The sequence below is a fragment of the Hermetia illucens genome, chromosome 3 (genome assembly GCF_905115235.1).
Source record: "Hermetia illucens chromosome 3, iHerIll2.2.curated.20191125, whole genome shotgun sequence".
Taxonomy (NCBI): domain Eukaryota; kingdom Metazoa; phylum Arthropoda; class Insecta; order Diptera; family Stratiomyidae; genus Hermetia; species Hermetia illucens.
The window spans coordinates 13,351,131-13,363,790 of NC_051851.1; the positions used below are offsets into that span (position 1 = coordinate 13,351,131).

Genomic DNA, 12,660 nt, shown 5'->3' on the forward strand with positions numbered 1-12,660 from the left:
AAACTAAACTAACTAACCAAGGTATCGGGTTTAGGAGTTGCTTGTTGACGATGATTGAAAAATGATAAAAATAATGCAGATAAATATATTTATTCGCTATTTCGATTGATATCACACAAACGGTTCAATGACAAACTCTACAACCGAACAAGGATGAGTTAACTCGAAGGCATGCAATACCGTTGGGTGTAAGACACCAATTTTGCCTATCGTCACATTCTTGTACAGAATATTCGCGCAGCGACCTGGGAAAAATGCTGGGTCTAAAAGAGAAAACAATTTTAGTAACTACTCCTGAGACAATGCTGAAATAACAACCTTCAGTAGCTTGTAGATAATATCCTTCATCTTTTTTCCATGGCACCTCTAGAAGTTGCATTACACGATCTAGCAAGCCGTGGACAACCTCGAATCCGGCCGACTTATTGCAATTAACTGCACAGAGTCGTCTCTCGTTCCGCGCACGAACCTCTGTGAGTGAGAACAGTGTTGGGGTGTGAATAGAAAAATCAATCTTGTCGTTTGTAGATTTTCTATCTGAGGACCAACACTCACCTGCTTCATCATCAGCAACAACGATGTCTGTGATTTCGAAGAGTTTCAGTGGTAATGGCATCTTCTTATTTGCAGCCAAGGTCTTAAGTAATCCTGGGATGAGTGTGGTTCGCACTACTTGAAATTCCAACGTTTTCGGGTTAGAAATATGAACAGCTGGAGTTTTCTCGATGTCCTTATTCAGCTTGGTCGAGATGTCGTCCCGCGAACAAAGCGTGAATGTGAGAGCTTCGGTGAATCCCGCTTGAGCGACTTGTTCCCGGAGTTGTTCAGTGAGTTTATTCAGTGGATATTGCTTTGCTATTTGAGTAATCGAAGGGAGCGACTTTTCAATGTTGTTGTAGCCATAGGCGATTGCTACATCTTCGTAGATATCGCAAGCGTGGATAACATCATGCCGGGTGGGTGGAATTTTGACGGAAAGGTCTCCACTCTTCTCCACTCGCGCTTCCAAGTACATTTTAGTGAGCATGTCAGCCAATTTCTGAGACTCGAGATCAACGCCTATGTAGGCGTTCGCTTTTTTCGGAGATATCGTTTCCGTGCGATATTCTAATGTTGGATATACAACAGTTTCGTTATTCGTTGTTATGACATTGCATGGCTCGACAATGAATGGAACGGCACAATGTGATGAGAACATACAAACGATCGTGTCTAACACTACTTTTGCTTTAGTTAAATCGGTTGCAGTGCATTCAATGAACACATTTTTTGTATTGATTGTAATTTTTGAATGGTCCCCGTTAATGATTGGTGGCAGAGAGAGGACGACCCCGTTTGAATCGTAGATAACTGGGTACACAGGTGAATCACGTATAATTGGTAAATACTGTTTGAGTTGGGCGTGAGTCTAGTGGAATGGTTTGAAGTTTAGTCCATGCTTTCTGCGGTATATTTTACGTTATCCTTACCGAGTAGAACTCCATTAGCTCTACAGCATTCATTTCCTTTGTTTGGTTCAAAGGTTTGAAGCGAATGTCTTCTGGTTTCCGGGCATCGTAAATGAATGGACCTTTTAAGGTGTCTAAGTCGTGAGTACCAATGGCGACCAAAGTGCGTTTCCGGCAAATGTTTTGATGTAATTTGTCCTGAAATTGCAAGTTGAAGGTTGATTTTTAATCAATTTTACAAAGGTTATATTAAAGGGAAATAAATATTGCGTCAAATTCGGTTGCCTTTCACTTCTTGGTGGGGCATAGCGCGTCGACCATACCAACGAGCCATCGTTTACGGTTCGTTGAAATGAGCTTCCCGAGATGCTCGTACTTATACTCTACTGCTCTGCGGTAAGCGCTCTTGGAACGATCCACTTGAAGGTTTGGCACTTTTCAGTAAGAGTTGGGGTTATTCTCCATGTGCTACTCCCAAATAGCAACACAGAAAAGACCCCAGCACAAAACAGACTCAACTTGATTTTGGTGTTGGCGAAGGCGGATCTAGCGCTGCTAATGCATCAATTGACATCTAGTTCCGTGACACCGCTAACAGGCACCACCTTTCTTTAATATACAAATTAATCGACGATGTGCGATATGTGATGATGCCCATAAACGCAGACAGGAAGAGTGCGATGACCCGTCAGACTGAGAACTTTGGTTTCGTTGGCGTTTATTTTCAGCCCGACTTTATTTGCCTCTCTTTCCAAATTGAGAACCATTGAACCAAAGTCCATGACCCGGCGAGAGAACAAGCAGATGTTGCTAACGTAGTCGAGGTGCGATGTGTTTCTACGGCCGGAAAGAGAGCGCGTAGCCACGAGGCCGGTGGAAATCTTCAACAGTTGGCCGTGCGAAAAAGGACAAAATAATTTTTACTAATTTTTCACAATTACCCTACTCAAAACGTTCCAATTTTTAACAAATATAAGCCGATTGAGTGGTACCAAGACCGAACCGATATCTATAATTGGTTAAATTGAAGAAATTGTAAAATTGCTCGTTGGATTGGCTTCGCTGGAAGCCTCATCGGTGAATCAGGATGAAATCAAGATTACCAATCGGAAAGTGAACGTCATCGAACGCGCCATCATTCTATTTATAGATTGAATGCTCCAGAACATCGTATACTCAAAGAAGAGCTGCTGGTACATTCTGGCGATATTCTGGATAAAGGAGATGATGTTGTATTGTGTAGGATGTTCTTTGGTTCGTCCGGATGAGGAGTCAGTCGCACTCGTCGCCGGCGTGCTGAGCTATGGCCCCTACGTCCGACTGAAGGAACAGCTCCTCAGGTACCTGTCAGTAAGTCAGACAGTCAAGCTAAATCACTAGCTGACGGATCTGGTTTTTGGCAATCGCATTCCCAGCTAGCAACTTCGGCATATGACGCAGCTGCGTGGGCAAAATTGGATTGGAGCCATTGAAGCTCTTGTGGCTCAGCGAATGTCAGTGGGCACACACATCATCATAGCAGCATATGCCGGCGGCGGCTCTGTAGCGAAGGTGTCGCGCGAGACCGCTGACGTGGCGGAATTGAAGAAAGAAATGATTATGCTTACGGCCAATGTGGCAACATTGACGTAAGCGACATCCGCCTCGATAAATGCCTTTCGGCTAGCCGCGTGCCGCATCGAACTCCGGCGTGTGCTGATACCATCGTAGGTTTGCAGATCAGACCATTAAATTCATTTTTCTCGCAAATCCAAAAAAATTAGTTTGCTGGGGAATCGGCAACGCCTATCCAGAGCGCAGCAACATGCTGCTTTACAGTGTACCACAATCTTAATGGGCAAAATTATCTAATAAACACGGATGAGGCATTCTCCGTCTTCCCCGTCCCCATACCCAACAAGCTTTTCCCTCAGCAGCAGTAAACTTCACGCCCATCACAACTTACGACTGCAGGCAAGTAGACGTGTCCTGGCCTTTTCGTTGCGATTCATTTTGGCTGATATCAGTGCCCCCGTATTAGGTGCAGACTTTCTGTGTCACTATGAACTGCTCGTGGATATCAGACCCCACAATCTCTCTTAGATCGTGTTTGGCGTCCTGGTCTCGTCATCGTTTCACCTGAGGTAGGGTCTGCTAAATCTTTGTTCTATCATAGATAATATCCCTATAGGTTCTCTGTGCAGGGTTATCCTCACCCATACGGATTAGGTGACCCGTCCAACCTCTCTTATTGGGCTGCATTTCTCTACAGAGTTATATAGGCCACGGAATCGGTGATCCTTCTGTATTGGCCCTGACGTGGTTAATGCAAATTTTGTTGCTAAGTACCTAAGTCCACGAAGAATACATGGAGGTTGGCGCAAGATCATCGCCTTAACCTCAGCTGGACGGTGGAGAAGAGTGCTTCGTCGAGTACTGAAACTGTTGCCTGCAGTGCGCCGTGGTGTTGTTGATGCCGCCACCTCTGCCCCCATCGACTCTCGGTGACCTCAAGTCGCACATACTCCCTGATTATGGCCGGGATTGTATCGCTGCGAGTTATAAAGCGGTACTGGTCTGCCACTCGCTGCATAGTCACGTGCACGAATTATGGGAAACGCTCAACGAATCTCTGGTGCAACAAGGGACGGTAAGATGTTGTATCCGCCCTAGCCGTTATTTCGTAGTAGGAGCGGATGATGAAGAAGTTCATTTCTTTAGTCCATTACATCCGCTGCCTACGTGAATCTGCTGAAGTGGTCGCCACAGATAGTCACCAAGTCAGACGACCCCCGCCGGTTATTCCTAGTGGACCTTAAGTTTCTTCTTCTAATCTGCAAGACTGCAAAGTTAATGCACTTTCCTCACCTACCCCTTGAGATGCTGGGATGGCATAAACTGAAGCTAGCCATCCTTTCCTCTTTCACAACCGGGCTTGGGACCGACTACCGCGGTATTATTTCCACCATTACTAATTTCCTGATTTTTACTTGAATTATTTTATTTTTGATTTAGTTGCGATTTTTTTTTTCTAATGAATTATAATTGAATCATCTTTTCCTACAAAACTCTCTTTTCGCAAGGGGCATCTTCCAAAATAATGGCCTGATGATGCTAAGGCAGAGAGGGAACCTTGAAGACCGCAACTCACAATACACTTGAGGCACGAGAAACATTGAACTAGGATGCAGTCTGCCATGGATCCTCCTTTTCGATCGCGGCACCCGAGTGCTGAGTTTTACGGCTCCACGTGCGCAGTCTAGTCGTTATTTTTTTATTTTCACCCCAGCTTAGTTCGCGTGATGTTATTTCGGTAAGCTCGCGGGAATCGCTTTGTTATTTTTCAGGATCTGATACGGACCCGTGTACCGGAAAGGAGACGCGAATTTTGGTGGAATGACATGTGAAGGATCGAATTGATCAAAAGTCCCTCCACATTCCTGAGCTTGACCAGCGTAGAGGCGTACAAGCACGTGTCGACGGAGCACTTCGATGTAGCTTTAATATTTGCGGGTGGACCTTCACGGTCAATTTCGCCACCTTCTTAGGTTTTTGGGATTGTTCTTCGATATTGATCATGTTCGACCACTCAGAATGGCCTTTTGATCATCGCAATCACAATTTTGTCATCACAACCTACAAAAGATACACAAAAAGCTAGATATTTAGTACTCCTAGGATGAACTTAAGGGGATCTTCAGTAAATTTTTAATAGGTAATATAATATTAGAAACTTTATTTCAGCAGATGTCGGAATGGGACATATTTTTAGGCCTATTTGAGGCCGGATTTTTCAAAAAATGCGGAACTACTGACGCAATACACGCTGCGCGGTTACTCATGGAGAAACACCGTGGGAAGCATCGCCTTCTTTACATTGTATTTAGAGAAAGTGTTTGACCTTGTGCCACACGAACTCATCTGGTATGCTGTGCGACAAAACTTAGTGCCAGTAGAACTCGTGCGTTGGGTTCAATTGCTCTACCACGATCCGAAAAGTAAAGTTCAACCTGTGGTGGTTATATCAAAATTGCTTGGTGTCTTTGTTGGTGTTTCTCAAGGGAGCGCCCTCTCACTACTCCTTTGTTTTTGTGATGAACACCGTCACACGGGATATCCAACGTCCAGCGCCCTACACACTGCTTTATGCAGATGATGTTTTCCTAGCATCTGATAGCAAAAATGATCTCGAGCAAATTGTCCAAAAATGGAATGATTGCCTCATGCAACACGGCTTCAGATTGAATCTAAAACAAGTCGGGAAACCGGAAGCTAGACGCTTCAGGTATGAAAGGTTTTGTGTATTTCTTTTATAAAGAGATTTGGGTGTGCATTTGTCCCATTAGCATGTAACACGTAAAATATGCATATATTATGTGAAAATAGCCACTTTCAAGTGATATTGACATTCATAGTCTTGAATTCGCAGAGGAGCGACAGTTTTGGCTTAGTATAACTTTGTTAGTAATAGTGCGATTTTCCCCAAATTTGGCAGGATCATGATCTATACTGTAGCCTACATTGCTGCTGTGATTCTAGGGTGAACTTAAGGGGAGTTTTCCTGTCAATTACTAAAAATTATAGTAATATACTATTATTAACTTTATTTGAACAGGTATCGATATGGAGGGTATTTCGGAGCCTAGGCACCATATAGTGGCAGCCCCCTGATTTTTTCCAGATTTTTCGGTTGGGTAATTCCTGAGAATGGGTTCGTTAAAAAAAATGATTACTTTCAACCCCCCCGCACTCCCCACCGTTTCAGCAAAAGTCAAAACTAATACCGGCTTCGAAAAGTACTAACCGAGACCTTTAATTTGATACCCCACATAACTATATTTGATGAAAAAAAATTTACACCCCCCTTTGGCATGTATGGGGACCCCCCCTTCAATTCGTCGTAAGAGGATGTAACTCATTATATGCGTGAGCGTTCACAGTTCCCACCTTTCCACCAAATTTGGTGTCAATCGCTATAATCGTCTCCGAGAAAAATGCGTGTGACGGACAGACAGACAGACAGTAAACCGATTTTAATAAGGTTTTGTTTTACAAACAAAACCTTAAAAAACTGAATTTTTGACGACCGACCCCCATGAAACAGGCACAATCAAGGGTAAGCGCTATCAGCCAATGGAGAACTGCGTTATGAAATTGCTTCACGCATTATCGCAACCTGGATGAAGTGGTATTCTTTGTGATCGACGTATTAACGAATGTCTCAAATCTAAAATTTACCGCAATGTCGTCCGTTTTGCCGCCCTCTATGATTCTGAGTGTTGACTGACTATAAAAGACAATGAACGGCATCTTGCGGTAATGGAGGCGAAGATGTTGCGTTGGACTAGTGGCGTGACACGTTTTGACACATCCGAAATTAGGATATCCGCATCGTTATGGGGTTGCACCGATTGTAGAAAAGTTGCGAGAGAGGCGTCTTCGATGGTATGGTCATGCAATTCGTGCTAACTAGAATTCACTTGCCAAGATTGGTTTAAACATCGAAATCAATGGTCAACGACCAAAAGGCAAGCTGAAACAACGGCGGCTTGATACGCTGGATGGGAAGTCTCGAGATTGCATCCAGATCAGGCATTCGATACAGCCAAATGGCGAAACCGATCACGGCGAGCAGCCCCGCTTGTGAACGGGACAAAGACTGAAGAAAAAGAAGAAGAAGTGCTTTCTTTGCAGTCAGATGGTGTTCTACCTTCCTGAATAACCCGATTGAAAAATTCACTGAACCACAGTGTTTGGGTGGTGCGAGCTCTTCTTCTGGGATTGCTCCGAACGGTGGCAGCCCTTCTTCCGTTGAAATCTGTTCGTAGTATTCTCGCAAACTACCGTTCTCGTCATTAACGCAATAGAAGTGTTCGATATCCTGTGCGCGTTGGTGTGGCGTTTGAAAAGTCGTTACAGATCTCCCTCGCCATCCCGAGGGTCCAGTTTATCGTAAAGATCTTTGCAATGGACCGATTGGCATTCTTGTAAATTTGCCAAATGGTCAGCGTTTTATTATCGAGAAACTTGTGGTAGAGGCGTTTGTTGTGCTTGACCGTTTACCTGGCTTAGTGATCCCGAAGGTTGCATAGGCCGCTTTGTGGATTGTGTCTTTAACTTGATTGGTAATACCGCAAAGGAGGCAATTCTTTCTTTTTCCTTACGAAATTGCCTCCATTTCATGCGTATCAGTACGTCTCTCATGCTGTTTATATTCCGGGGCTTGATATGTAAGACCGCGATCAATGGCTGTGCGCTGGTCTTATAGGGAACGGCTTTGCAGTCGGTAGCAGTGGTAACATGTTGACGTCTTATGAGCTGTTCCCACTATAAAATGTAGGAAGATGAGTCAATCGCTTGATGACCTATGTATTCACAAGCACAATGTCTTGAGTATCCGCAAAATCGACTATACGCTGGCCACCCTGATTACGTGCTCCAAACTCTTTTTCCCCATGGCACCTGTTGTCGTCTGATTTTCTACCCATATGACCATTAAGGTTACCCGTAATGACGATGTAATCAAGTTGCCAGAAGGTATCTTTCTCTGCCTCAGAAGTTAATAGAATAAATAAGAAACCTCTGGCTGTCTTCTAGAAATTTGAAGGGTTAAGGATATGTCCCACGTATGGTGTTGCCAGGAACACACAACTAGTTGATAATTTTGATTGGCAGAGGCGCAATATTCGCCTGTACCAATGTCTGAAGGGCATTACCATGCTATGAAGGCTACATTAATATAGAGTTTCTTTCAAATATGAAATCAATACATTTCTAGTGAAGAATTCCACACCAGCGCGCCCATTATGCACTGTGGAGCATAAGAATTCTGATGCAATCGCACCGCATGTGTGTGTTATGTGGCAATCTCATTATTTATATCTGCAGACACCATATACCGATGAAGCAGTTCCTTCTACTTTACCTGCAAATCAATGAAGCTGTTGTACGAATCCTGGGTAAACTCGATATTTCTGAGAACTGCAGCAACGGCGTAAGGCCTTATCTTAGCAGTATCTGGAAGAATCGTCATAGTTTGTCGCTCCTTTTCCGGCACATGGCTCAATTCGAATTGAGGCGGTTTCATCCTGTTGAGATTTATTCAATTATCCTAGAAACAAGGACCTTCAGGATGGCAAACTTACTTTCCCTGGAAAACCTTCAAACCGGTCACGAGTCCTTCCAGACAAAGCAAGTCATACCGGTTGGCTGGAATGTCGATTCTGTAAATGATTTCCTCGGACGCATCCTTCGCAGCCGCCACATCACCTTGTTCTTTGGTTAGCATTTGCTTCTCGGTGGTCTGAAACATGAACATGGAACTCGTTTGATCGATAATTTCGCGGGACAGTGTCAGACCGTGTTTTACTCACCACTTCGTCTAACTCAAGCCCAAAGGCGAAGCAGAGGTCCTGGAACTCATCGTCGGCTGAAATTGGAGTTGGGAGGAATTAGATGATAAGCAAGTGCCAACCACACACCGCCTGGGTAACATAACCCCAAGTAGCGGTATCGGAGTTTGTCGGGACTTACTGTATTGCTGACCCAGCGATTTGAAGAGCAAATCACGCTTCACACCTATTGTTGGCATTTTGCTTGGAAACTAATTGAATAAAACTGGATTTAGTAACGGAATTCAAGGAGCGAACGTGACGACGGCCCGCAACGATGAATCTTATGTTGACGATGAGCCAATTAGAATTGGAAATGTCAAAGAATCCAAGTCGAATGGGAATTCAGAGACAGAGTTGGAACAAGATATGGTAACGCTGCCGCTGGTAGTTTGAAATTGGGAAGGTGAAGGGTAGATGGTACTACATGCAATTTAACCACTAACGGAAAATTCAGTAAGGGAGGACTGTCAATGAACTTGATATCAATATTTATTTTTTTCTTGGGTATTTTAATTTAAGCGGCCATTATATGTTACTTAAGGGAGTCATTACGCGACTTGGGTTCAAGGTTTATATTTTTTTATTGTAACAATTATATCCAAATAACTTGATTTTCTGTTAAAAGGAAATGCGTTGCAGCGGTCCCTTGAACATTCCGTGAATTTTAAACGCGTTTTTCTCAAAACTAATATATCAAAATCCATTCAACGAATTCATTTCCAATTTCAATGACTTTCAGAACGCATTTATAGTATTTATCCAACTAATTATGAATGATAAACTTCTTGGATAAAATTTATGCTGTCACCTATATTTGTTTTTCTATTACCTAGGACTTTGGAATAGAACTAAAGCCGTTATTTGTCTGGTAGTCGCTTGATTCTGTCGAAAGTCGTACTTCAGCTGGATGGATTCGCAACATTATGGTGCAATGTTTATATTTTCTCGACAAAATCGTGAAGATCAATTGAGAATAGTTATTTGTGCGGTTTGAAGTTTGTTTCGCCACCATTTAATGCGCCGCAGGCCAGTGCGTTCCTCACGCTGTTTTATCTGTGGCTTAATTCTCAGGACGGCAACCAATGGTTGATGTTGAGGAGCGATGGTCTCATAGGGAACGATTTTGCAATCAGTGACAGTGGTAAAATGTCGGCGTCTTATGAGAATATAGTCGATTTGCGTTTTACTGTTCCCACTATAAAATGTGGGAAGATGAGACAATCGTTTGATGAACCATGTATTCATAAGTACAAGGTCATGGGTGTCCGCAAAGTCGATTATACGCTCGCCACCATCATTGCGCACTCCGAACTCCTTTCCTCCATGGCACCTGTTACCGTCTGCCGTTTCACCCACATGACCATTAAGGTCGCCATCAATGATAATATAGTCGTAAGTAGGCACGTGACAAGTCTTTTCATCGAGAAGTTGCCATAAGGCATCTTTCTCGACATCAGGTCGACTTGTCTGTGTTGCGTACGCGGTGGAGAAGTGAATAGTGCGATCAGCTGATATAATGGTAAGTTTCATCAGCCGATCATTAAATCGTTTGACTTTTTTAATGGCATCAAGGAAACCCTCTGAGATGGCAATGCCAACACCATATTGAGTGTGTGGATTACCAAAATAGAGAAGTTTGTAGCCATTTTTACCGCGTTCGCGTTCAATGTCGCTGCTTTTGGCACCAGACCATCGGGTTTCTTGCAGAGCGCAGATGTCAATGCACCTTTTCCGAAGGGCTCTTGCGAGGTCCTCCGTCTTTCCAGTTAGGGTACCAACATTTAGCGTGCAGACACGTATTTGTTTTGTTCGTTGTGTGCGGACTAACTTGCTTACGTCCTGACGCCGTCCATGCGTCAAGAACCCTTGCCCATTTCCCGACAGGACCGGGGCCCGTCCTGCCGCGTCGACTGAGGTGGACGCACTAGCATTCTCCGAGGCTTGTGACTCAATCCGATCATCATGTTTGTAACGACATTGTATGCATTTTCTTGGTCGGCCTGTCGCGGGGCCTGTCGCCAGGAGAGATCAGGTACGATTTAGCATAGTGGAATAACTCCAACTATAATCTATTTATCTCTTTCCCTGATCTCAGAATTTTATTTTTGTTTTACTGAAGATAGTACAAGGTAAGTTGCCTCAAACCCTCCACCTGTACCTGGGCTTGGGACAAGCATACTATGTTAGTAGCATGGCGGAGTTGGGTTTCTGAAGGAAATAACCTCCGACTTAAGGGGATTAATGGTGAGGACCCACCGGTTGAAATAAGCGATAACCCTATAGGGGTTTGAGAGAGGGAGAGGCTAGTGAGGGCTTGAGACCGTTCGCATATAAGATGGTGTCATCAGCGAAGAGGATCACTCCTGACGGGGGAGGGCCATTGTAATTGGGAGAAAAGGGCGGGTGAGGGGCTGCCTGAGTTGCCGTTGGCGTGGGCGATAAGTTTACGGGAGGGAGGGGAATATCGTGGAGGAAGATGTTAAAAAGTTTGGTGCCTAGAATAGATCCCTGAGGGACTCCTGAGTTTATCGGGAAGTCGATGGAGTGAAGTCCATCGAAGCGCACGTGGCAAGTTCTGTTGAAGATGAAGTCTTCGAGGATTCTGAATAAGGGGAGAGGGCATTTGGACTGAATTAGCTTGTAGAGTGGGAGTGCTCTTTCCAAACTGAATCAAATAATGGACCCAAGCGGCCCGGACACCGTGGATTGCATGAACCGGGAAAGGCCTCAAGCCGGCGTCAGAAGAAGGCACTGCAAAGGAAGATAAAGCACCTTGGGAATGAGGACATGGACATGGCTGTACCACTAAGTGCGGTAAGGTCCAAAGAAATCGGACGCAAAGGAGCGAAACCTTCGGCAGAAGGTAGGGATAAACTGGTAACCGCGGTGAGATCCACACTGGATGCACCAGACTCTTTTGCTAGCGGTAATGCGCACAAGAAGCGTAAGACTATCACATCTGTGGTGCGCAACGCTTTATTGTGCTCGCACCGGGGCCTACATCTACGCGTTCCGCGGGGATTAGGACCGTTGTGCCGGGAGGTGATCAAATCAGTGAGAGAGACCTCAATGAAGCTGGTCCCTCCCATAGGAATACGGACACGAAGACAGGAAGGAAGAAGACGTATGCGCAAGCTGCAACCTCTGCTCTGACCGCTACCATGGGAGTTTCTTCCAAGGATGGCAAAATGTCAGAGGGATAATTCGCCATCCTCCGTGAATGCCTGTGTTAAAAAATGCTGGAGCCTGAAAGGAAGTCAAAATTTAACAATGAGCGATTTCGCGAAGGGTTTCTCCATTTGGAGTGCACTGATGAGGTTGCCTTAAAGTGGTTCCAGCAGGTAATCGCGGCTTTGAATTGTGGCGGTCGGCCCAAGTTCACTATTGTGAACACTGAGCTGCGCAGGACAGAACATGTCGGATGTTGGTTACCGGACTCTCGAAGGAAGCAGAGGACATCATCTGCATGCAGGGTAAACGAAGTCCAGGCGTGGACTTTACACACTGGAGGATAAAGTTAATGAATGACAAATCTACAAATGTGGAGGGTTTCAGCTTGGTATTCGAACTGGACCAAAGAGTCTAAATGTGCTCAGGGGAAGTCACCATAATGGTGTTCCACTTTTTCCTAGATAGATATAAATTGAATCATATCAGGACACTGTAGAATATCATCTTCATTTTTAGAGCGAAGGACCATGATGGTCTTCAACTGACACAATACACCATCTTCGGCGCGCTCTCCCACAATGGAGCTGCGCGCGGATGATAGTGCATACAGTGGCGGGGGCTCGCACTGGTGAAGGGATTACAGAGTGAATCCTACATCCTAGTAACTT

The 12,660-nt window shown here is 44.6% G+C and overlaps 1 protein-coding gene across 1 annotated transcript; it reads right to left on the bottom strand.

Moving 5' to 3' along the window:
* Window positions 1-71: 71 nt before the first annotated feature.
* Window positions 72-9,135, bottom strand: LOC119652840 (phenylalanine--tRNA ligase beta subunit). The gene is made up of 8 exons (XM_038057176.1): window positions 8,961-9,135; window positions 8,801-8,856; window positions 8,573-8,730; window positions 8,353-8,515; window positions 1,470-1,646; window positions 556-1,408; window positions 319-471; window positions 72-263 (listed from the first exon to the last, which is right to left on the bottom strand). Exons 1-8 carry the CDS (start codon window positions 9,016-9,018, stop codon window positions 112-114), a joined length of 1,770 nt encoding a protein of 589 aa, XP_037913104.1. The 5' UTR covers window positions 9,019-9,135; the 3' UTR covers window positions 72-111.
* Between the last annotated feature and the right edge of the window lie 3,525 nt (window positions 9,136-12,660).